At 41.0% G+C, this 18,664-nt stretch overlaps 1 protein-coding gene and 1 long non-coding RNA gene across 3 annotated transcripts in view; one reads left to right on the forward strand and one right to left on the reverse strand.

Moving 5' to 3' along the window:
- Window positions 1-15,306, reverse strand: part of LOC135210125 (uncharacterized) — a 30,193-nt gene extending 14,887 nt beyond the window's left edge. Inside the window, exon 1 of the mRNA XM_064242941.1 lies at window positions 15,042-15,306. Coding sequence (XP_064099011.1) covers window positions 15,042-15,044 — 3 coding nt within the window. The 5' untranslated portion in view covers window positions 15,045-15,306. The remainder of the gene's footprint in view (window positions 1-15,041) is intronic.
- The window catches only part of LOC135210126 (uncharacterized), a 104,596-nt gene that overhangs the window by 51,777 nt on the left and 34,155 nt on the right, over window positions 1-18,664 (forward strand). The window lies entirely within an intron of this gene.

Consider the following 18,664-nt stretch of genomic DNA (forward strand, 5'->3'; position numbering starts at 1 on the left):
ATTAAAGCTATATTTGACGATGGGAAAGTTGTGGTAATAGCTAAATTGTTCGTGTGTAAGTGCGCGTGCGAGAGGCAAATACAGTTTCCTTTTCGGGGTCGTCACTTATTAAAAAAAGAGAAGAAAATAAACTTGGCATCTGTCTGGCGTCGTAAGACAGAGACCTTGAAACGTGCGTCGAGTGAAGGATTCCACTGCTGACGTTTTTCGCAAAAACCGGGTTTTACGCACGAGACTGTCGGGAGGTTGAAGAGTTTTAACATGTAAATAAACCCAGAAACCAATGGACCGTTATCTGAACTCTGTTGTGTGCAACAGAAAAGGCTTGGTCAGTTTTGCAATTGCTATAACAATTGTTCAGTGGGTGATCGGCAACTCTTGTCATGTGGCCTTTGGTAGACTATTTGTTTGTTTCATAGACATTTTGAACTGCACAATGGATATGCCAAATTTGACTTCGACTCGTTTTTCCTGTGTTCACTACACTCGTTCTCCACCGATAAAATCGTGTATTTCCCGTCTTTCATTCTCATTGCGAAAGACGCCCTCAGGATTGAAACACTCGTCTGTCATTTAGTAATAGTGAAATGTTTTAGGGAACAAAAATAACCAGCTCTGACCTAATCATTTTAAGATAATGATTATTAAGGAAGGATATATAAAGGACAGGGAGGAACTAGAATAAATGGGAGTTAGGAGAAAGGTGAAGTAGTGATTACTGGGGCATGTAAATGAGGAGAGATGTTTTTCGATAACAAACAAAAAATCATAGGCTTATGGATCGGAAAGTTCAAGTTCCTGAAGGTTGAAATCGAACACTGGAGACTCTCGAAGGAGATTCTTGTGATATATACGCTTCTGTTTATCAAGAATGAGACGGAATATCTTCTCCGTGTTGTTATTTTGTGTAATGCAAATGACTCCAAATTCTTTTTAAAAGACATTATATGTAGGGACGTCTTATTATTGATTTTTTTTTTTCCGCTCGGTCGCCATGTCGCCATATTATAACTGTTACTTTGTTATTGTTGCTGTTGTATTATGATGCATATGTTGTAGTTGTTGTTGTCGCTGTTGTTTTGTGCTTTACATTTGCAAGTCAAATGTCCTCAAGTTATTTCTTTTTTTATCACTCGCAAATCAGTGTGCAATATGTACCGTCAATTTTTATATAGGACAATAATTCTTTATTTAGAAATAGAAGCATGTTATGGCATTTATACCACGTATTTAGATAATAACAGAAATGGATTATATCTTAAATACTAAGCAACTCATAATAAAAAAAATTGTATTCCCTCATGTGTGTAGAATTATTATAAGCCATTTATATGCGAATCACAGTACGAAAGTATGGGCCCACTCCCGATATCTTGGAAATCTCGTGGGTAACGGTATCTAATCCCCTTTCCTCCCTCCCCCCTGCCCCTTCTCCTACACGTTCTCTCCCTACCCCTTCCCCCTTCTCCCTACCCCTTCCCCTCCCAAAACTAGATGGTGCGTTGACCGCATTGGTATTATAAACATCGCTCGTCCATGGAACGGGTTGAAACGGTTGCGCGGGTAAGGTCATTGCCAGCCGCCGGGTAATGTCATGGCTGAATAGAATGTCGTGATGACGATTCTCCGTGTCAAGGATTGTAAGGTTTTATCAAGTAGTGCCTGTTATTCTCTCTTTGTCGTCTCGCTGTTTTCATTCTTGTTTTTTTTTTTTTTCACGTTAGTATGCTTTAGGTCTTTGTGGCTGTCAGATTAGATTTAAATTATTAGACATGATACAGTAATAATATGGAAATAGTGTATCAACGATTCTGTAGCGGAGATTACCATCCTAAAATATAATACAACCAGAATTAAAAAAATATATATATTTCTTATATTTTAGTATTGGTAATACCAGACCTTGACGCAATAACATTATTATTATTATTATTATTGTATGCTGGAAACAGACCTTCTTTCAAACAAGTTTTATTATAAATAATGGCAGAATTCACAGAATTGATTTTGTACAATATTCTTTCAATTCTCCTTATGATTTTCCTTTCTGGCACGCTGGTATTATAAAGCAGCTGTCCAATGTTCATCGTGCTGTAGGTCGTCAACGGAAATTTCGGGCGGGCTGGTGTTATCAAAAGCAAAACTGGTTATCAGGACAGGCTGGGGTCGTCAACAGGTATACAGGTGGGTTTTTCGTAGGTCGGGAACAGGCCGTAGTCGTCAGGGTCTATCCGGTATTTCTTGTTATTTCTTCTTTTCTGGTTTTTAAGGCGTCTACATGTTTCGGCCACCTCGTTTGGCCATCTTCGGGACGGGATCGCTGAGTGCAATGGTCTGTGTCAATGTTATTCACGCTATTTATTGGCATTCGGTTGGCTTGAAGAAACAGGTACCTCACTTTTCATTGGGCAATACCTGTGACGTCACGAGCGATGTCATCAGGGGGCCCGTGCTGGTTTGGCTGTCCTCTTCGTGGGCGGAGCCTCATCCTTATTGGTGATGGTGGAGGTCCCTCGAAGGGCGTGCTACCAGGTCGTCCTCAGGGCGAGAGCTTGAGCTGCGATCACCCTCATGGGTTACTAGGGACGTCCTCAGGATGAGAGCTAATGCTTCTATCATCCTCAGGATCCCTCTGGTGCGATGGTCGTTGTGGGGCGGTGTCTGCTGCTCTCCTGACGGCGGTGGGGAGGAGGAAGGTCTCCTGTGTGATGTTCAAACTGGGCTTCTCCCTCCCGATGTGCAGCGCTTCTAAGATTCGCAAACGACGTAGATCGGGTGCCTGGTCGATAACCTCGAAGTTACCGACGATGTCGCTGCGTCGGATTCTTTTATTATGGGCAGTCCTTGCATGATTAAATTTACCGCTCCTTCCTGCGCGTGACAGGAGATCCTCTTGGAGAGGCGCATTGACGTCATCCCGATGTAAGTTCCGAGGCAATCCTCGGATTGGGCACGTGTATCTGTAAATGACGTTCGTCCTCTTCAAGGGATTTCTGCAACGGTGCGGGGTTATTTTTCATAATAAGACTGCATGTTTTTTTACTTGTATAAAATATGATCAAGTTGATCTGCTTGTTGTTGTCGGTCGGGGAAACGTGATTCCTGATTATTTCCCGTAGGGCTCGCTCGTTTCTTTCTTTATAACCGGCCGCCGATGGAAATAGGTGCCCTTGTAGAAAAAAATAATTTTCTGCTGGGGGTCTGGGCGGGGTTCCTGTAGGTACCATTCTTCCATGCTCTTCCTGAAGACGTTCTGGATGCTTCGGTTGGTGTGTCCGTTGTTTACTAGGACCTGGGCTGCACGTTCCATCTCCTTATGGGTGTCTGCCCATGTTGAACAATGGGAAAGAGCTCTCCTGACGTAGGCGCTGATGGTGGTGTCCTTATAGCGTTCAGGGCATTCACTCTCGCCGTTCAGACACATTCCCAGGTTCGTGGGCTTCGTGTAAACCCGTGTAGCGAACGCACCCTCCTTCTGTTCAACCAGGACGTCCAGGAGGGGAAGACGGCCATCACGGCTATATTCGATGGTAAATCGTAAACGGCTGTTGGTGTGGAAGGCTTGACGTATTTCCTCGATCTCCTCCCTCGTTCCTGCTTGGATGAAAGTGTCATCTATATATCTTACGTATATAGATGGCTTCCTAATGCACCTAAAGACACGCTCCTCCACCATGCCCATGTAAAGTTCGCAAACAGGACCCCGAGGGGGGATCCCATCGCTACACCATCGATTTGTAAGTACATATGGCCATGGTGGTTAATGAAGGGAGCCTTCTTGGTGCATATTTCCAGCAGAGAGCGAAGGGCGTGTTCGGGGATATTCAGCGGGTCGGTGGATGGGTTCTCTGTAGACACGTTCAAGGATCATTTCGATGGTTTCATCTACAGGAACGTTAGTAAACAGCGACTCTACATCCATCGATGCAATACTGCCTCCAGGGGGCGCGGATCTTAAGGCTTGCAGAAAACTCCGCAAGACGACTTCAAACTGTGTGCTGGGGATGTAGGGGGTGAGAATAGTAATTTAGTTGTTTAGCAAGGTGGTATGTGGGTGCTGGTATTTGGCTATGATAGGTCTTAAAGGGTTTCCATGTTATGAGTTTTTTCAACATTACCGTAGATGTACCCGAGGTTGTAATCTCCAGAAATACTAGAGAGGTGTAAGGCGTTAGTGGCTGCGTTGACAGTTTCTATGATTCTATTGGCTTCGCGTTTAATGTCGTCTACGGGGTTCTTAGTAATACGTCGAAACTTAGTGGTATCGGCGAGGATCTCGTCGATTTTTTGTCTATATTCGGTAGTCTTGATAAGTACTAGGGCTGCGGTCTTGTCGGCTCTCCTGACGGTGATGTCTTCGTTTTCTCTCAAGCTTTTAGCAGCATCCCGCAGACGGCGATCGACGATGTCACTTTTATAAGTTCCTCGGTCTGTAAGGGCTTCTGCTAAGAGGAGAGGTTGAAGGGCGTCGGTGGTGTGTACATTCCCAAGGCTTTCTTGTTTCATTATCGTCTCCGTAAGATATTCTATCTCCATCCTTTTATTAAGGGGACGGGGCGAGAGATGAAGTGGCAATTCAGGCCTTTCTTGAGTATGTCCTCTTCTTCTTAGGGGATGGGGTGTAGGTGGTCAAGTTAATATATTTGTCATGTTCTTGCGGCAGGCGTATTTTACCTCCATTAAGGTTAATTAGTTTTCTTGTAATGGTCTTCTGTTTCTTCAGGGCATCTTTCTCCTCCATACGTTTCAGGCAGTCGACGATGTCTTGATGTGCTGCACTGGTGTTGGGAGAGCGTTGCTGCTAGTGCCATCATTATTATCCCCGGCATCCGAGGGGGCTGCTACAGGATTCATACCGCGAATTTCATCCCATTTACGAAGAGTTGCACCCTTTCATTGATGAGCGTGGCTTTCTCTTGCTCTTTTGGATTCTAGTTCTTGCTGCAGGCGGCTCCTCCTAAAGCTTCGCATGCCGGGGTGCTGTTCGCGTTGTAGGGTCTGCATGCCGGATATTGTGTATGCAGCCCAGGTCCTAGTAAACAACGGACACACCAACCGAAGCATCCAGAACGTCTTCAGAAGAGCATGGAAGAATGGTACCTACAGGAACCCCGCCCAGACCCCCAGCAGAAAATTAATTTTTTCTACAAGGGCACCTTCCATCGGCGGTATAAAGAAGACGAGCGAGCCCTACGGGAAATAATCAGGAATCACGTTTCCCCGACCGACAACAACAAGCAGATCAACTTGATCATATTTTATACAAGTAAAAAAACATGCAGTCTTATTATGAAAAATAACCCCGCACCGTTGCAGGATCCCTTGAAAGAAAGGACGACGTCATTTACAGATACACGTGCCCATCCGAGGGGATGCCTCGGAACTTACATCGGGATGAGTCAATGCGCCTCTCCAAGAGGATCTCCTGTCACGCGCAGGAAGGAGCGGTATTTAATCATGCAAGGACTGCCCATAATAAAAGAATCCGACGCAGCGACATCGTCGGTAACTTCGAGGTTATCGACCAGGCACCCGATCTACGTCGTTTGCGAATCTTAGAAGCGCTGCACATCGGGAGGGAGAAGCCCAGTTTGAACATCACACAGGAGACCTTCCTCCTCCCCACCGCCGTCAGGAGAGCAGCAGACACCGCCCCACAACGACCATCGCACCAGAGGGATCCTGAGGATGATAGAAGCATTAGCTCTCATCCTGAGGACGTCCCTAGTAACCCTGAGGGTGGTGATCGCAGCTCAAGCTCTCGCCTTGAGGACGACCTGGTAGCACGCCCTTCGAGGGGACCTCCACCATCACCAATAAGGATGAGGCTCCGCCACGAAGAGGACAGCCAACCAGCACGGGCCCCCGGCCCCTGATGACATCGCTCGTGACGTCACAGGTATTGCCCAATGAAAAGTGAGGTACCTGTTTCTTCAAGCCAACCGAATGCAATAAATAGCGTGAATACATCTGACTACACATTCAAACCAGCCAAAAAATACACGTAACATGACACATTCTTAACACGCTATGGCCAGTAGGTCTGCCCTACTCTATTTTCTCTCAACTCATACCTTCCTTTAAGCATGCTATTATCCCTTCCAAACCTATGCCTTCTTTCCTTGGAACCTCTACGGAGGCCCCATCCTAACCTATACCCCGATTCCTGATTCCTGACACAGACCATTGCACTCAGCGATCCCGTCCCGAAGATGGCCAAACGAGGTGGCCGAAACATGTAGACGCCTTAAAAACCGAGAAAAGAAGAAATAAACAAGAAATACCGGATAGACCCCTGACGACTACGGCCTGTTCCCGACCTACGAAAACCCACCTGTATACCTGTTGACGACCCCAGCCTGTCCTGATAACCAGTTTTGCTTTTGATAACACCAGCCCGCCCGAAATTTCCGTTGACGACCTACAGCACGATGAACATTGGACAGCTGCTTTATAATACCAGCGTGCCAGAAAGGAAAATCATAAGGAGAATTGAAAGAATATTGTACAAAATCAATTCTGTGAATTCTGCCATTATTTATATAAAATATATTATTATTATTATTATTATTATTATTCAGAAGATGAACCCCATTCGTATGGAACAAGCCCACCACAGGGGACACTGACTTGAGTACTGTATTCTAAAGAATACAGTACTCATTTGAAAGACGTAACAGAAGGTAACAAGAAAAATACAGAAAAGAAAGATCGGTGATTAGTAAAGAAAAAAATATATATAAAAAAATGAATTATCATCAATCACTATAAGCGTATAGACCAAAAATATATTTTAGGAAGGAAGTGAAAGATTTTGCCTGAATCACTAGTCCACAACACGCGGATAACAGACTTGGTGGCACTCCAAGCCATCCACAGGTCACAAGAAGTGGCAAAGCAAATACTTGGCCCATCCAGGGACTCTCTCAAAACTCTGAAAATCATCTTCATGGCTTTGTTCGACTGAACTTTATTGTTATGTCTGGGTCAAGTGGGAATCATTGAATCGGCGCTGGTCTTTTCACGGGCGAACGGTTATAGATGGACGGTTGAGGAATTGATACGAGTTGAATAGTGCTGTGGTTAGCGGCATTGAAATCTCTCTCTCTCTCTCTCTCTCTCTCTCTTCTCTCAAGTCTAGCTGAAAAAATGCTAACTGTGGACAGTTGCATTGAAATCACTATGATTCTTCTCTCTCTCTCTCTCTCTCCAAATTGAAAAGAAATCCCCAGAAATCTCCGTAATTCCGTCAGAATTAAAAAGTTGAAGCAAAAAAAAAAACAAAAAAAAAAAAAAAAAAAAAGAATAGGAAACACGTAGGTTCCAACGAAAGTAGGAAACTCGGGTCCCAGCCGCATTTTCAGGACGTTTCGAAAGACGTATTACGTTAGCCAGGGCAAGGAGAATTCATCTTTTCAAAAAGGATAAAAGAAAAATAATAAGCATTTTTTACGAACTAGATTTTTAAATGAACTTGTAACTTTTCAAAAAAGAGAATGTATATATTTTTTTACTAACTAGATAACTATATGTATATTTTTTTTATCTCGTTTGATAACGTCACTAAATTAGTGAATTAGAAAAGACCATGAATGGTGTCATCTTGAGATTAAGTTAAAATTAAAATAGCTCGTTATTTTTTTCTCCGTATATTTTATTAAATATTCAATTTTTTTTTAGTTTCTTCGCATAATTTTATACATTCCATTTTTTTCTTTGCATATTTTCTTATATATTATATATTCCATTTTGTAGTCAAGTATTTCCTCTCCGGATAAATATTTTCTTATGTTTTCCGATTTTTATTTTTCTCACCTTATTTTCATTTATTTTTACATTTTCCACATATTATTATTTTATCTCTGCATATTTTCTCATTTTTACAGTTCTACTCCGCATATTTTTCTACATATTCCATCACCACCGTCCGTTCCTCTCCCTAGAAAGAACTAATTCTCTACGATATACGGAAAGGTCAGTGTGACCACACATGACCAGTGCAGATGTGACCCCACCCCCCACACCATTTTCCGAACTAATTGCAGAGTGGACGCGTCCTAGTGGTATTGAAAAGGTTGTTGGTGGTTATAAGTTTTAGCTCATCATTAGGCGAACTTCGTAGACCTTTTTTTTTTTTTTGTAGGGCGGTCTGTGGCTGATAAGTACGGAAAAACTGGAATGTTTCTGGGCTTCAGAACAAACGACACCTGCCTGGAAGGAACTGTATCATTTTTAAGAAAACAACTCGTGTGTTTTTTTCTTACTCGGGGAGGAAGCCTACAAACTTCTTTATTGTTGTTTTTCATGTTCTTATAGGTGGGGTAGGAAAGGTCTATTGAAGAACCTAAAAAGGTCTGAAAAGGTGTTTCGCGTCGAGTCAAAGATATATACAGGATATTTAGGACAGGATATTTATGATTTATTCATTACAATGAAAATGTAAAAAAGAAAGTGCAAGTTAAACAGTAAAAAAAATATTTCTAACAAAATACAGCGTATATTAGTTTAATTTTCGTTGGTAAAACAAGGTTCTATTTACCCGTATATTTTAGCACGTTTTAATATGCGTTAAGTCAGGAATATAATGTTTAAAACTTAGGCGCGGGGGGTTGGGGGGGGATCTTGCACGCGTGCCGTGTAAGCTGGAGGTCAGATCACGCTAGATTTTTTGTGTGTGAACGCAGTTGGTTTGTACTTCGTAAAAATACTTTATAAATTGTTTAAGTTTTTTTAAGTAAAGGCTGTGTGCCATCACTTTATTTTCTTTTCTAAGTAAAGGCAGTATGTCGTCACTTGACAAGAAAAGTACTTAATTTTATTTTAAGTAAAGGCGGTATATCGTCACTTTTTAAGAAAAAGTTCTTATATAATTTTTTTAAAGTAAATGTCTAATCACTTGACAAGAAAAGTACGTACATTTTTCATTTTTTTAATTAAAAGCCTAATCACTTTAAAAGAGAAATACATAAGTTTATTTTAAGTAAAGGCGGTATAGCGTCACTATAGAAAAAGTACTATTTTTTTTTTCTCTCTCTCTCGTTTTAAGTAAGGGCCAGTCATCTTACGAGAAAACTGCTTTTTTTTTTTATAAGTGAAGGCCTTAATCACTTCACAAGAAAATATTTAATTTTATTATTAGTGAAGGCGGAATGCCGTCACTTTATAAGAAGAAATACTTATATTTTTCTCCTTTTTAAGTAAACGCGTAATCACTTCATGAGAAAACTTATATATTTTTATTTTTTGTAAGTGAAGGTTGTACGTAGTAATTTAGCGAACCGTACTTATTTATGTATTGCTGTTACGTGTCCCTCGGGGAAGGAATGCCGATGTTAGATAAAAATTTCAGATGTTACGGTACTACTGTCTTGAACGCTAATGTTGTTGCTTCTGCGGTCGATGTTGCCGGGGATGATGTTGCAGATGTTGTTGGAAGTTTTCGTCTTTCAATAAAAAAGTTTTTTTTTTTATATCCGACTCTTTGATCTCGCTTTTTGTTCAGTCTTGTTCATGATATATTTTAATAATTTTGCTCGCTATGATTTTATTATTTTATTGTTTCTAAATATATGTTAACATTTGTTTTTACATATATATATTTATATGATGTTTCATCACATCGCCGTGATTCATATATACATGTATCAAGCTACAAATGTCCTGTAATACCCAGTTCGCTCTACCTCGGAATTAATATATTTTCACATGCGAACCGAGGGGGAATTTTTGTAGTTGATAATAATTTCGTCTCTCGTGGATTCGAACCAGCGCACGGAGGAGAAACTAGGACTTCAGTGACCTTACCGACCAGGCGAACACACACACACACACACACACAGGCAGAATGCAGAAGACATCAGGACATCAAAGGTCACGTGACTCCTGATTTATCCGAATCTTCTAGATAAGGTGACGACGACGTGACGTCACGGGTGTGTGTTTTGAGCCTCGGCTGAGCTTCAATGGAAGGTGGGGGATGGGGGGGGGGGGGGGAAGGGTTCATGCGTAGGTCCTAAATAAAACCAGACTGGAATGCAAGGGAGTTTGGTGGCCCACGTAGCACTTTAGCTCGTCTGGACTGCAAAGGGGGAGCGTTTCTACCATAGAGAGTAAAGAAACGAGGCTTGAATACGGATGATGGGGTTTACTGACCTCTGGGGATTAGAATTACGAAACTGGAAAGCAATGAACCCGCTGTGATGCGCCTCGAATGATGAAGAAGCCGACATAAAAAGGAATAGATTTATTTTTGTACATGAGATTTAAGAATTCGTATTGCCCCAAATGGAATCGTGATTGCGTTACGAATTGCAGAATGGTGAAGAGATGTTTATCCTCAGAGTTGAATTTAGTTTCAGCTATGGCTTGCTTGTGTATGATTCAAAAGCTGGCGTAAAAAGGAATAGATTTATTTTTGTGAATGAGATTTAAGAATTCGTATTGTCCCAAATGGAATCGTGATTGCGTTACGAATTGCAGAATGGTGAAGAGATGTTTATCCTCGAGTTTATTTTAGTTTCAGTTAGGGCTTACATGTGCACATCTGAATCGTATTCTGACACTTCGCTTGAATCTATAATTTTTTTTAGGATGCTTCTGGACTTCGTGAATGTGTGTATGTCTTTATACACATTTGCTGGTCAGTTCAAGGTTTTACTCCGTAAAATTCTTAGTGGCGAGAAAGTATTGTTAGTTGAGAGGTTACTAATGTGACATTTTCCTTAGTTGTGTGTTCTGTTCTATTTGAACTTTTCCAGAAGGAATCGATCACTTGAAGAATCGTAGACATGATTTTAAAAACATCCAAGTTGTTGCGCACGACAGAGCTTATTCGAAACGATTTCAAGATACGTCGAAAAAGTTATTTTTGAAACTGAAACCAATAACAACAACAACAACAACAACTCCTCAAGAAAAGAGGCAACAGAATCAACCAGCTGATGTTCATGGACGACATCAAGCTGTATGATAAGAGCATCAAGGAAATAGATACCCTAATCCAGACTGTAAGGATTGTATCTGGGGACATCAGGATGGAGTTTAGAATAGAAAAATGCGGTTTAGTCAACATACAAAGAGGCAAAGTAACGAGAACTGAAGGGATAAAGCTACCAGATGGGAGCAACATCAAACACATAGATGAGACTGGATACAAATACCTGGGAATAATGGAAGGAGGGGATATAAAACACCAAGAGATTAAGGACACGATCAGGAAAGGATATATGCAGAGACTCAAAGCGATACTCAAGTCAAAACTCAACGCCGGAAATATGATAAAAGCCATAAACACATGGGCAGTGCCAGTAATCAGATACAGCGCAGGAATAGTGGAATGGACGAAGGCAGAACTCCGTAGCATAGACCAGAAAACCAGGAAGCATATGACAATACACAAAGCACTACACCCTAGAACAAATACGGACAGACTATACATAACACGAAAGGAAGGAGGGAGAGGACTACTAAGTATAGAGGACTGCGTCAACATCGAGAACAGAGCACTGGGGCAGTTTCTGAAAACCAGTGAAGACGAGTGGCTAAAGAGTGCAAGGGAAGAAGGACTCATAAAAGTAGACGAAGACCCAGAAATATACAGAGACAGGAGAATGACAAACAGAACAGAGGACTGGCACAACAAACCAATGCACGGACAATACATGAGACAGACTAAGGAACTAGCCAGCGATGACAATTGGCAATGACTACAGAGGGGAGAGCTAAAGAAGGAAACTGAAGGAATGATAACAGCGGCACAAGATCAGGCCCTAAGAACCAGATATGTTCAAAGAACTATAGACGGAAATAACATCTCTCCCATATGTAGGAAGTGCAATACGAAAAATGAAACCATAAACCACATAGCAAGTGAATGCCCGGCACTTGCACAGAACCAGTACAAAAAGAGGCATGATTCAGTGGCAAAAGCCCTCCACTGGAGCCTGTGCAAGAAACATCAGCTACCTTGCAGTAATAAATGGTACGAGCACCAACCTGAAGGAGTGATAGAAAACGATCAGGCAAAGATCCTCTGGGACTATGGTATCAGAACGGATAGGGTGATACGTGCAAACAGACCAGACATGACGTTGATTGACAAAGTCAAGAAGAAAGTATCACTCATTGATGTCGCAATACCATGGGATACCAGAGTTGAAGAGAAAGAGAGGGAAAAAATGGATAAGTATCAAGATCTGAAAATAGAAATAAGAAGGATATGGGATATGCCAGTGGAAATCGTACCCATAATCATAGGAGCACTAGGCACGATCCCAAGATCCCTGGAAAGGAATCTAGAATAACTAGAGGCTGAAGTAGCTCCAGGACTCATGCAGAAGTGTGTGATCCTAGAAACGGCACACATAGTAAGAAAAGTGATGGACTCCTAAGGAGGCAGGATGCAACCCGGAACCCCACACTATAAATACCACCCAGTCGAATTGGAGGACTGTGATAGAGCAAAAAAAAAAAAAAATAATAATAATAATAATAATAATAAGAACCGTTCTGTTTATGTATGATGCAAAGAACTAAAATAAGAACGACTCTAGGCAACAGAATATCTTGAAAATCGTTCTATTGCGAATCTTTGTTGTATGAAAGTGAAACGCACCCTTATACCATCTACGTTGCGTGATGGCGAGACAGACAGAATATCTTTGGGAAAATTGTTTGATTTAATTACCACGCGAGAGAAAGAGAGAGAGATAGAGAGAGGGAGACGTTATACAGATTTTGGGGTGTTGTAATTTTGAGTGAGATGCTTTCATTAAAGGAAAGCACTCATTAGGTATAAAAACACTACGCAAATATTCTCTCTTCTCTCTCTCTCTCAGCACACGGCTGGTTAATCTTAACATCTTAAACAACAATAGCAGACGTGAGTTGTTATTGTTCCATAAAATTGTGTACCATAAAGATGAGAGGACCTCGTGGGGGGGTGGGGGGGATTGTTATCCTCAGCCCACTGGTGTGAAACCATATTTTACTAATCTCTTGGGTAATCCTCACCCCAGGCACGGTCCCCGGGTGGAGTCGGGTGTTGAAACCATTCGTAAAATATTGCTTTTATTAAGGCCGTATCACTTATGTAATTAATGGCATGTTGAGCCATGCTGGCTGCAGTCCATTGGAGATACTGCTTACGATGATATCCTTCCCTGTTCGTACTTTTTTTTTATGTTTTATTCCCATCTCGTGTGTTCGTTGTTGAGTCTTTAGAAAGTATTGAATAAATTCATTTCCTTGACTTCCAAAATGTACCTGTTAGATTCGACAGCCATTCGATCAGTGGTTCATATGACAGTTTTGAAATTTGGAAGACAAAGTCGTAATGGAAGGCCCTTTGCATTAGAATATAACTTCTCCCAAGCATGTTACATTTAGGATTTGTTACGGAGAAAGAAGGATTTTTATTATCATTATTGATCATTCTTATTATCTTTGATCATTCTTATTATCTTTGATATTTCATAGATATATATATATATACCTACCATGTCTTTAATTTTTTTATTCGCTGTTTTCCTTGAATCAGTCCTTATCACTCGACCGTTTCCGTAAATCTCCACGATTGGAGAATGACCGTAGATGCGGACGCTTCACTTTTCCCGCCTTTTTTTTCTTTTCCTTTTATAGGAGGGTGTGGTTTCTGGGAGTTCGGCCTAGCTTAGGGTCCCAAGCTGAGAGATACCGCTAGAGTGCCCAGCAGCCTCTAGCCAACCAAGCTAACAGTCCTTTTACACCAACCTAAAGGTCGTCAACCCAGCAACCCAGAAACTGGTTTTCCAAACCACTGCGTTTGCCTTGTGGCGCTACTTATTACTCAAACGGAAAACTTTTTTTTTAATATAAACGTGAAGTCTTATCATTAAAAGCCTTATTGTATGTTCGATGTGCCTTTGAACTAAAGGATTCTCTCTCTCTCTCTCTCTCTCTCTCTCTCTCTCTCTCTCTCTCTCTCTCTCTCTCTCTCTCTCGATATGAATATCGCTCTTGACTTTTGGAGTTACTACTCTCAAAACATTGAAAAATATGAGCGTGCAGAGTCACTGGTTTATCTTGGCGAGTGTCTTATCTGCCACATAAATACAGTGAAATTCAGATACATTTAATGTTGTGTGGAGAGTAATGAATATTTAACACACACAAACTGGTGTGCATGTGAAAGCTTTGTGAGCGAGTCATCTGGTTAACGTAAATGCTCACTCATGCCACAGTTATTTAAGCCAGGACTGAATGCACACTGAGGCAAATAAAAATTCTTTTTTAGTTGACAGAGAAATATTCCACATCCTGAATCGTTTATAAACGGAATTGTCGGTGTTTTATCGTAACACCACGTAGGCAACTTTTTTAAAGAACTTTTGTCAGTTTTTCCTGTCAATAGAAATATATGCAAACGTAAATTTTATTTTATCTCCTTAACTTCTGTTGTAAATACAGATATCAACCTAGGCTTAGATTCGAGCAGACGCCAGCGTAATGCAGATCTTAATCAGTATTGAGTTGCACGCCTCTATTCATAACAGTGAAAGTATATTTAGGGATACTAAAAGCTATATTTATACTTGGTTAGCTCTCGGTCGTTTAGTTATGGCGTAACACCGTTTTTATTTCAAATACTCTTCAAGTTATGTAATTTTCTTTCGTTACCGAAACGCCAGGTAGCAGTGGCCAGCATGTATGTCCTCCAGCCTTGAAGTACAAAATATAACCCAACCGCAGATGGCTACGGTTTCACACAGAGTCGATTCACAGGCATCGTCAATTTATCTGTGTAGCACTGACAGTGGTCATTGGTCTAGACTCTAGAATCTAGATTGATACCGATGGTTATTTGGAACTATGTGTGACAGGACAGATGAAGAATGCACCTTGTGTTTTCATCACTGTATTTTTTCCAAACGAACATTGTTAACGTTAGAAACTGTTTAATATTTGTAATAATATTTCACAAAACCAGAAACACAAGAAGAAACAAATTCGAGACGCGCTTGTCGTTCGTTTGAGGAAAGGAAGGTGTAGCTACACACACTCACCATACTCAGGAGTGTTCTCGTCGAAAGAAACCGCAGGTCACATTCGTCCCTATCACATCGGCTGCCGGCAGTCGACTCGCGATGTGAGGAGACTCGAGAAGTACGTAGAGACGTCCTCACTCGGTTGCGTCACTCGCTTTTTACCAGCGAAATTTCAGGTGGGCTCCTCAGAATGCTGATTTTACCTAAGGTACCCTGCTCCGTCCAGGGACTACCATACTGTGATCGTAATGAGATGGCGTATTTTTATTACATTATTACTTACTCGTAATAAAGATTTACATGAGAAGCAGTCGCAAATACGTTCACATCCACCAGGCGACTCGGTGGCCTTGGTATTAGGTAGCGGTGCCACTGGGAGAATCCATTCAGATTAGCTACATGGGGGTGATTATACCCTGTGCATTCTAGGGAATGCAAGGACAACGATGTTAGGAATAAGGACGATATAGCTTAGGTGTGGGAGCACTTCAGAAAACGAGTATAATCGTGCCCAAGATGTTTGATTATCTTCCAAATGAATGGACATGCAATGCATAGAATCCTTCACGTTACTTATATAAAGTTTACCGGTACTGGAGATGGAACAGTTTATAGCAGACGCTCCGATGGATTTTGTGAAAAAGAAATCAAGATGATGTTCAGTATAGAAGAACGGGGTTTGGCCAGCACGTTGAAATCATCAGTATTCAGCCTGGCTGTTTGAGATTTACGGACGAACAGGTCATGAAATTAGATGTTATCGAACTCTTTGTGATGGACGTAGGAGACCGTATAGAGGGACTCTTCTTCAACGAATCAAGCCCTGCACAACAGTGCATGAGATCCTGTAGCAAGAAGTGGCCTTTCCATACTTTGACACTGGCGAATGAAAGAATAAAAGTCAACTGTATTCGTTCACAGTACTCTCAGGAACTGAGAAGGAAAATTTAGTGAGTCAAGACGTAGTGGGCTCATGCCATTTTAGACCCATGTTGAATTCTAACTTCGAAGGATTACATAGAGATCTCGAGATATAAAGAGCACTAGTTTGTATGCTGTATATCCCATTGTTTCTCGTGTTGCGTACATATTTTCTCTCTTGATTTGCCTTGTTTGCGATTATGATACGAGAAGGCGTTGTTGATTGAACCACATCGCGTAAACAAGTTTTTTTTAGGCAAGCGCTCATTTTGGTACACCACGGCCAGGACCCACGAACTCTTGGTGCGTCTTGCTCTCATTTAAATTGCTTGCTGTGTACAAAAAGGGCCGTAATTTTACAGATCAAGTCAGTAGTCTGGGTTGCCCATCATTCCTTCAACATGAAATCAAACTAAACCAAGCTCATTTAAAAGCTACGTCAATGGACAGACTGTCTCTCTTTGTTTTCCTTTGTGCGTGCATTAAAAAAAAAAAAAAAAAAAAAATCTGGGGTACGCTTTACATAAGCGATCTTCAGAGCACACATCCGGGCAATTTTCTGCCTCAGATGATCATCCAGAGTTTATCGCAGCAGACTGTGTGTGATTACTCTATTAATCATTGTAAAAATCAGCAATCTACATTTTATCATAAGTCATTCATGATTTACACTTAGAACTAATAAAGCAGATGCTATTAGTTTATCAGGACGGTAATATTTCAGAATGCATAGAGAGAGAGAGAGAGAGAGAGAGAGAGAGAGAGAGAGAGAGAGAGAGAGAGAGAGTCAGTTTCAATGCTGATAGGTAAACTATTAACAAAGAGAGAGAGAGAGAGAGCGAGAGGATAATGATTTGAAGTAACATATAGCTTTCACGTTAAAAATATTGGAGAAAATTATGTAGATCGAGCCAACAGCAATGAGACCAGTCGAACTTCCGCCTACGAAAGGGAAATGGGATTGACGATGACCGTTAGAGAGAGAAGACGGCGTGGATAAGATTATACAGCACATATAATAATGATGTAGCTGTTGAGAGAAAAATATAAATTAAAAATGAAAATATAAAAACATTAAATAAAGAATTTTACGAAAAAAAACTCTGCATTAAGACGACCGTGAATGAATACAAAGCCAGGAGTTCGAAGCTATGATTTGCTCCTTACCTTGAATCGATTATAGTTTTTTATAATTATTATTTTGAACTTTATTTTAAACTGAATTTAGCACACATACAGACTTACGATATCATTGTATATTGTACAGATGAGAGGTATTATCAATGTGAAATTATTACATACATTTGATTGGACACAATGTGAGAAATCTGATGCTTTGTCAGATTAAAAACTTAATTAATTTCATGGCATATGTTGTTATTATTATTATTGATATCTAATCATTTCGGCTCTGGGCAGTCCATGGGACTGTTTGCATATATTTTATACCAAATTAAGCCGAATCTATATTATGAATAAATAGCAGTAAGTAAAATTGAATTGTGGTCAGTAATTCTGGTGAACAATTAAATAGGAAAGTTTTGTGCCAGAACGTATCCTGAAGCAAGGAACTTTGAACCCATAGCTGCGAGAGGCCAAGATTGAGGTCATGACATAGCCCGTGGGTCAGTAGCCCCTGGTGTGTATTCTCTCTCTCTCTCTCTCTCTCTCTCTCTCTCTCTCTCTCTCTCTCTCTCTCTCTCTCTCTCTCTCTCTCTCTCTCAAAGGACTGTGCTTCTAGAGAAGAAAGCTTTGTAGATTCAGTTATCAACTTAAATCTAGGTTGTTATGAATTTTTTTCTTTTTTAACTTCACATTAACCTGCTTTAAAATCTTGGTTCATTTTATGCCGATGATGCTGTGTTCTTATGTCTCGCCAATTGAAACGATTAAGTATGCTTCTCTAATCGAGTGACTGGAATCAGTCAGCCGGCTGAAATGTTCACCCTTACTTTGGCAGAAGCTTTATCAAGCTTGGCGGACACTTTGTAGCCTTGCGTGCAAGGGACTGAGGACATTGTATTTGTTTTATTCCTTATGATTCTGTTTTAAGGAAGTGCTGTTATATTTTGCAAAAAATAATAAAGAAGGCGAGTAGATAGAATATATTTAAAAGCGTAAGAGGTATGTGTGTGTGTGTTGTGTTATAAGACTGGCCAGTCGACTGAGTAAAGGTTAAAGAAACAAAATATATCCAAGAATTTCCACAAATATCTGTTGGCACCTGATGCTGTTCACTGTCTAGAGTTCATTTTCTAATTCTTGTACAAATATCTGTTAATCACTGCTAGGTGTGTAGTACAGGCAGTCCCCGGTTTACTTCGTTCCGTACTTACTGTGCTGTTATATCCGGATCAAAGGAGGAGGACTCCGCCTTCTCCTTTAGTATCTTATGAGGTAACTGGCCCTTGGAAGTTGATGGTATGGAACCTGAAGGGGAAGGGTAAGACTTCCCCTTCTGAGACTTTGGCTTCAAGGACTTTGATAGGGACTTCTGTCTGGGTTTGTCTGCTCCAGGATGGTGAGCCGGAGCTTTATGACTGATGCTATCATATGATCTTTTGGGAATGGATTTTGCTTTTTGCAGTAGTTTAGAGTAAAACTTACTTTTTACTTTAGGAATTGCCGAGAGGGAGGAATTGCCGAGAGGGAGAATTGCCGAGAGGGAGGAATTGCCGAGAGGGAGGAATTGCCGAGAGGGAGAATTGCCGAGAGGGAGG

The sequence above is a fragment of the Macrobrachium nipponense genome, chromosome 39 (genome assembly GCF_015104395.2).
Source record: "Macrobrachium nipponense isolate FS-2020 chromosome 39, ASM1510439v2, whole genome shotgun sequence".
Taxonomy (NCBI): Eukaryota; Metazoa; Arthropoda; class Malacostraca; order Decapoda; family Palaemonidae; genus Macrobrachium; species Macrobrachium nipponense.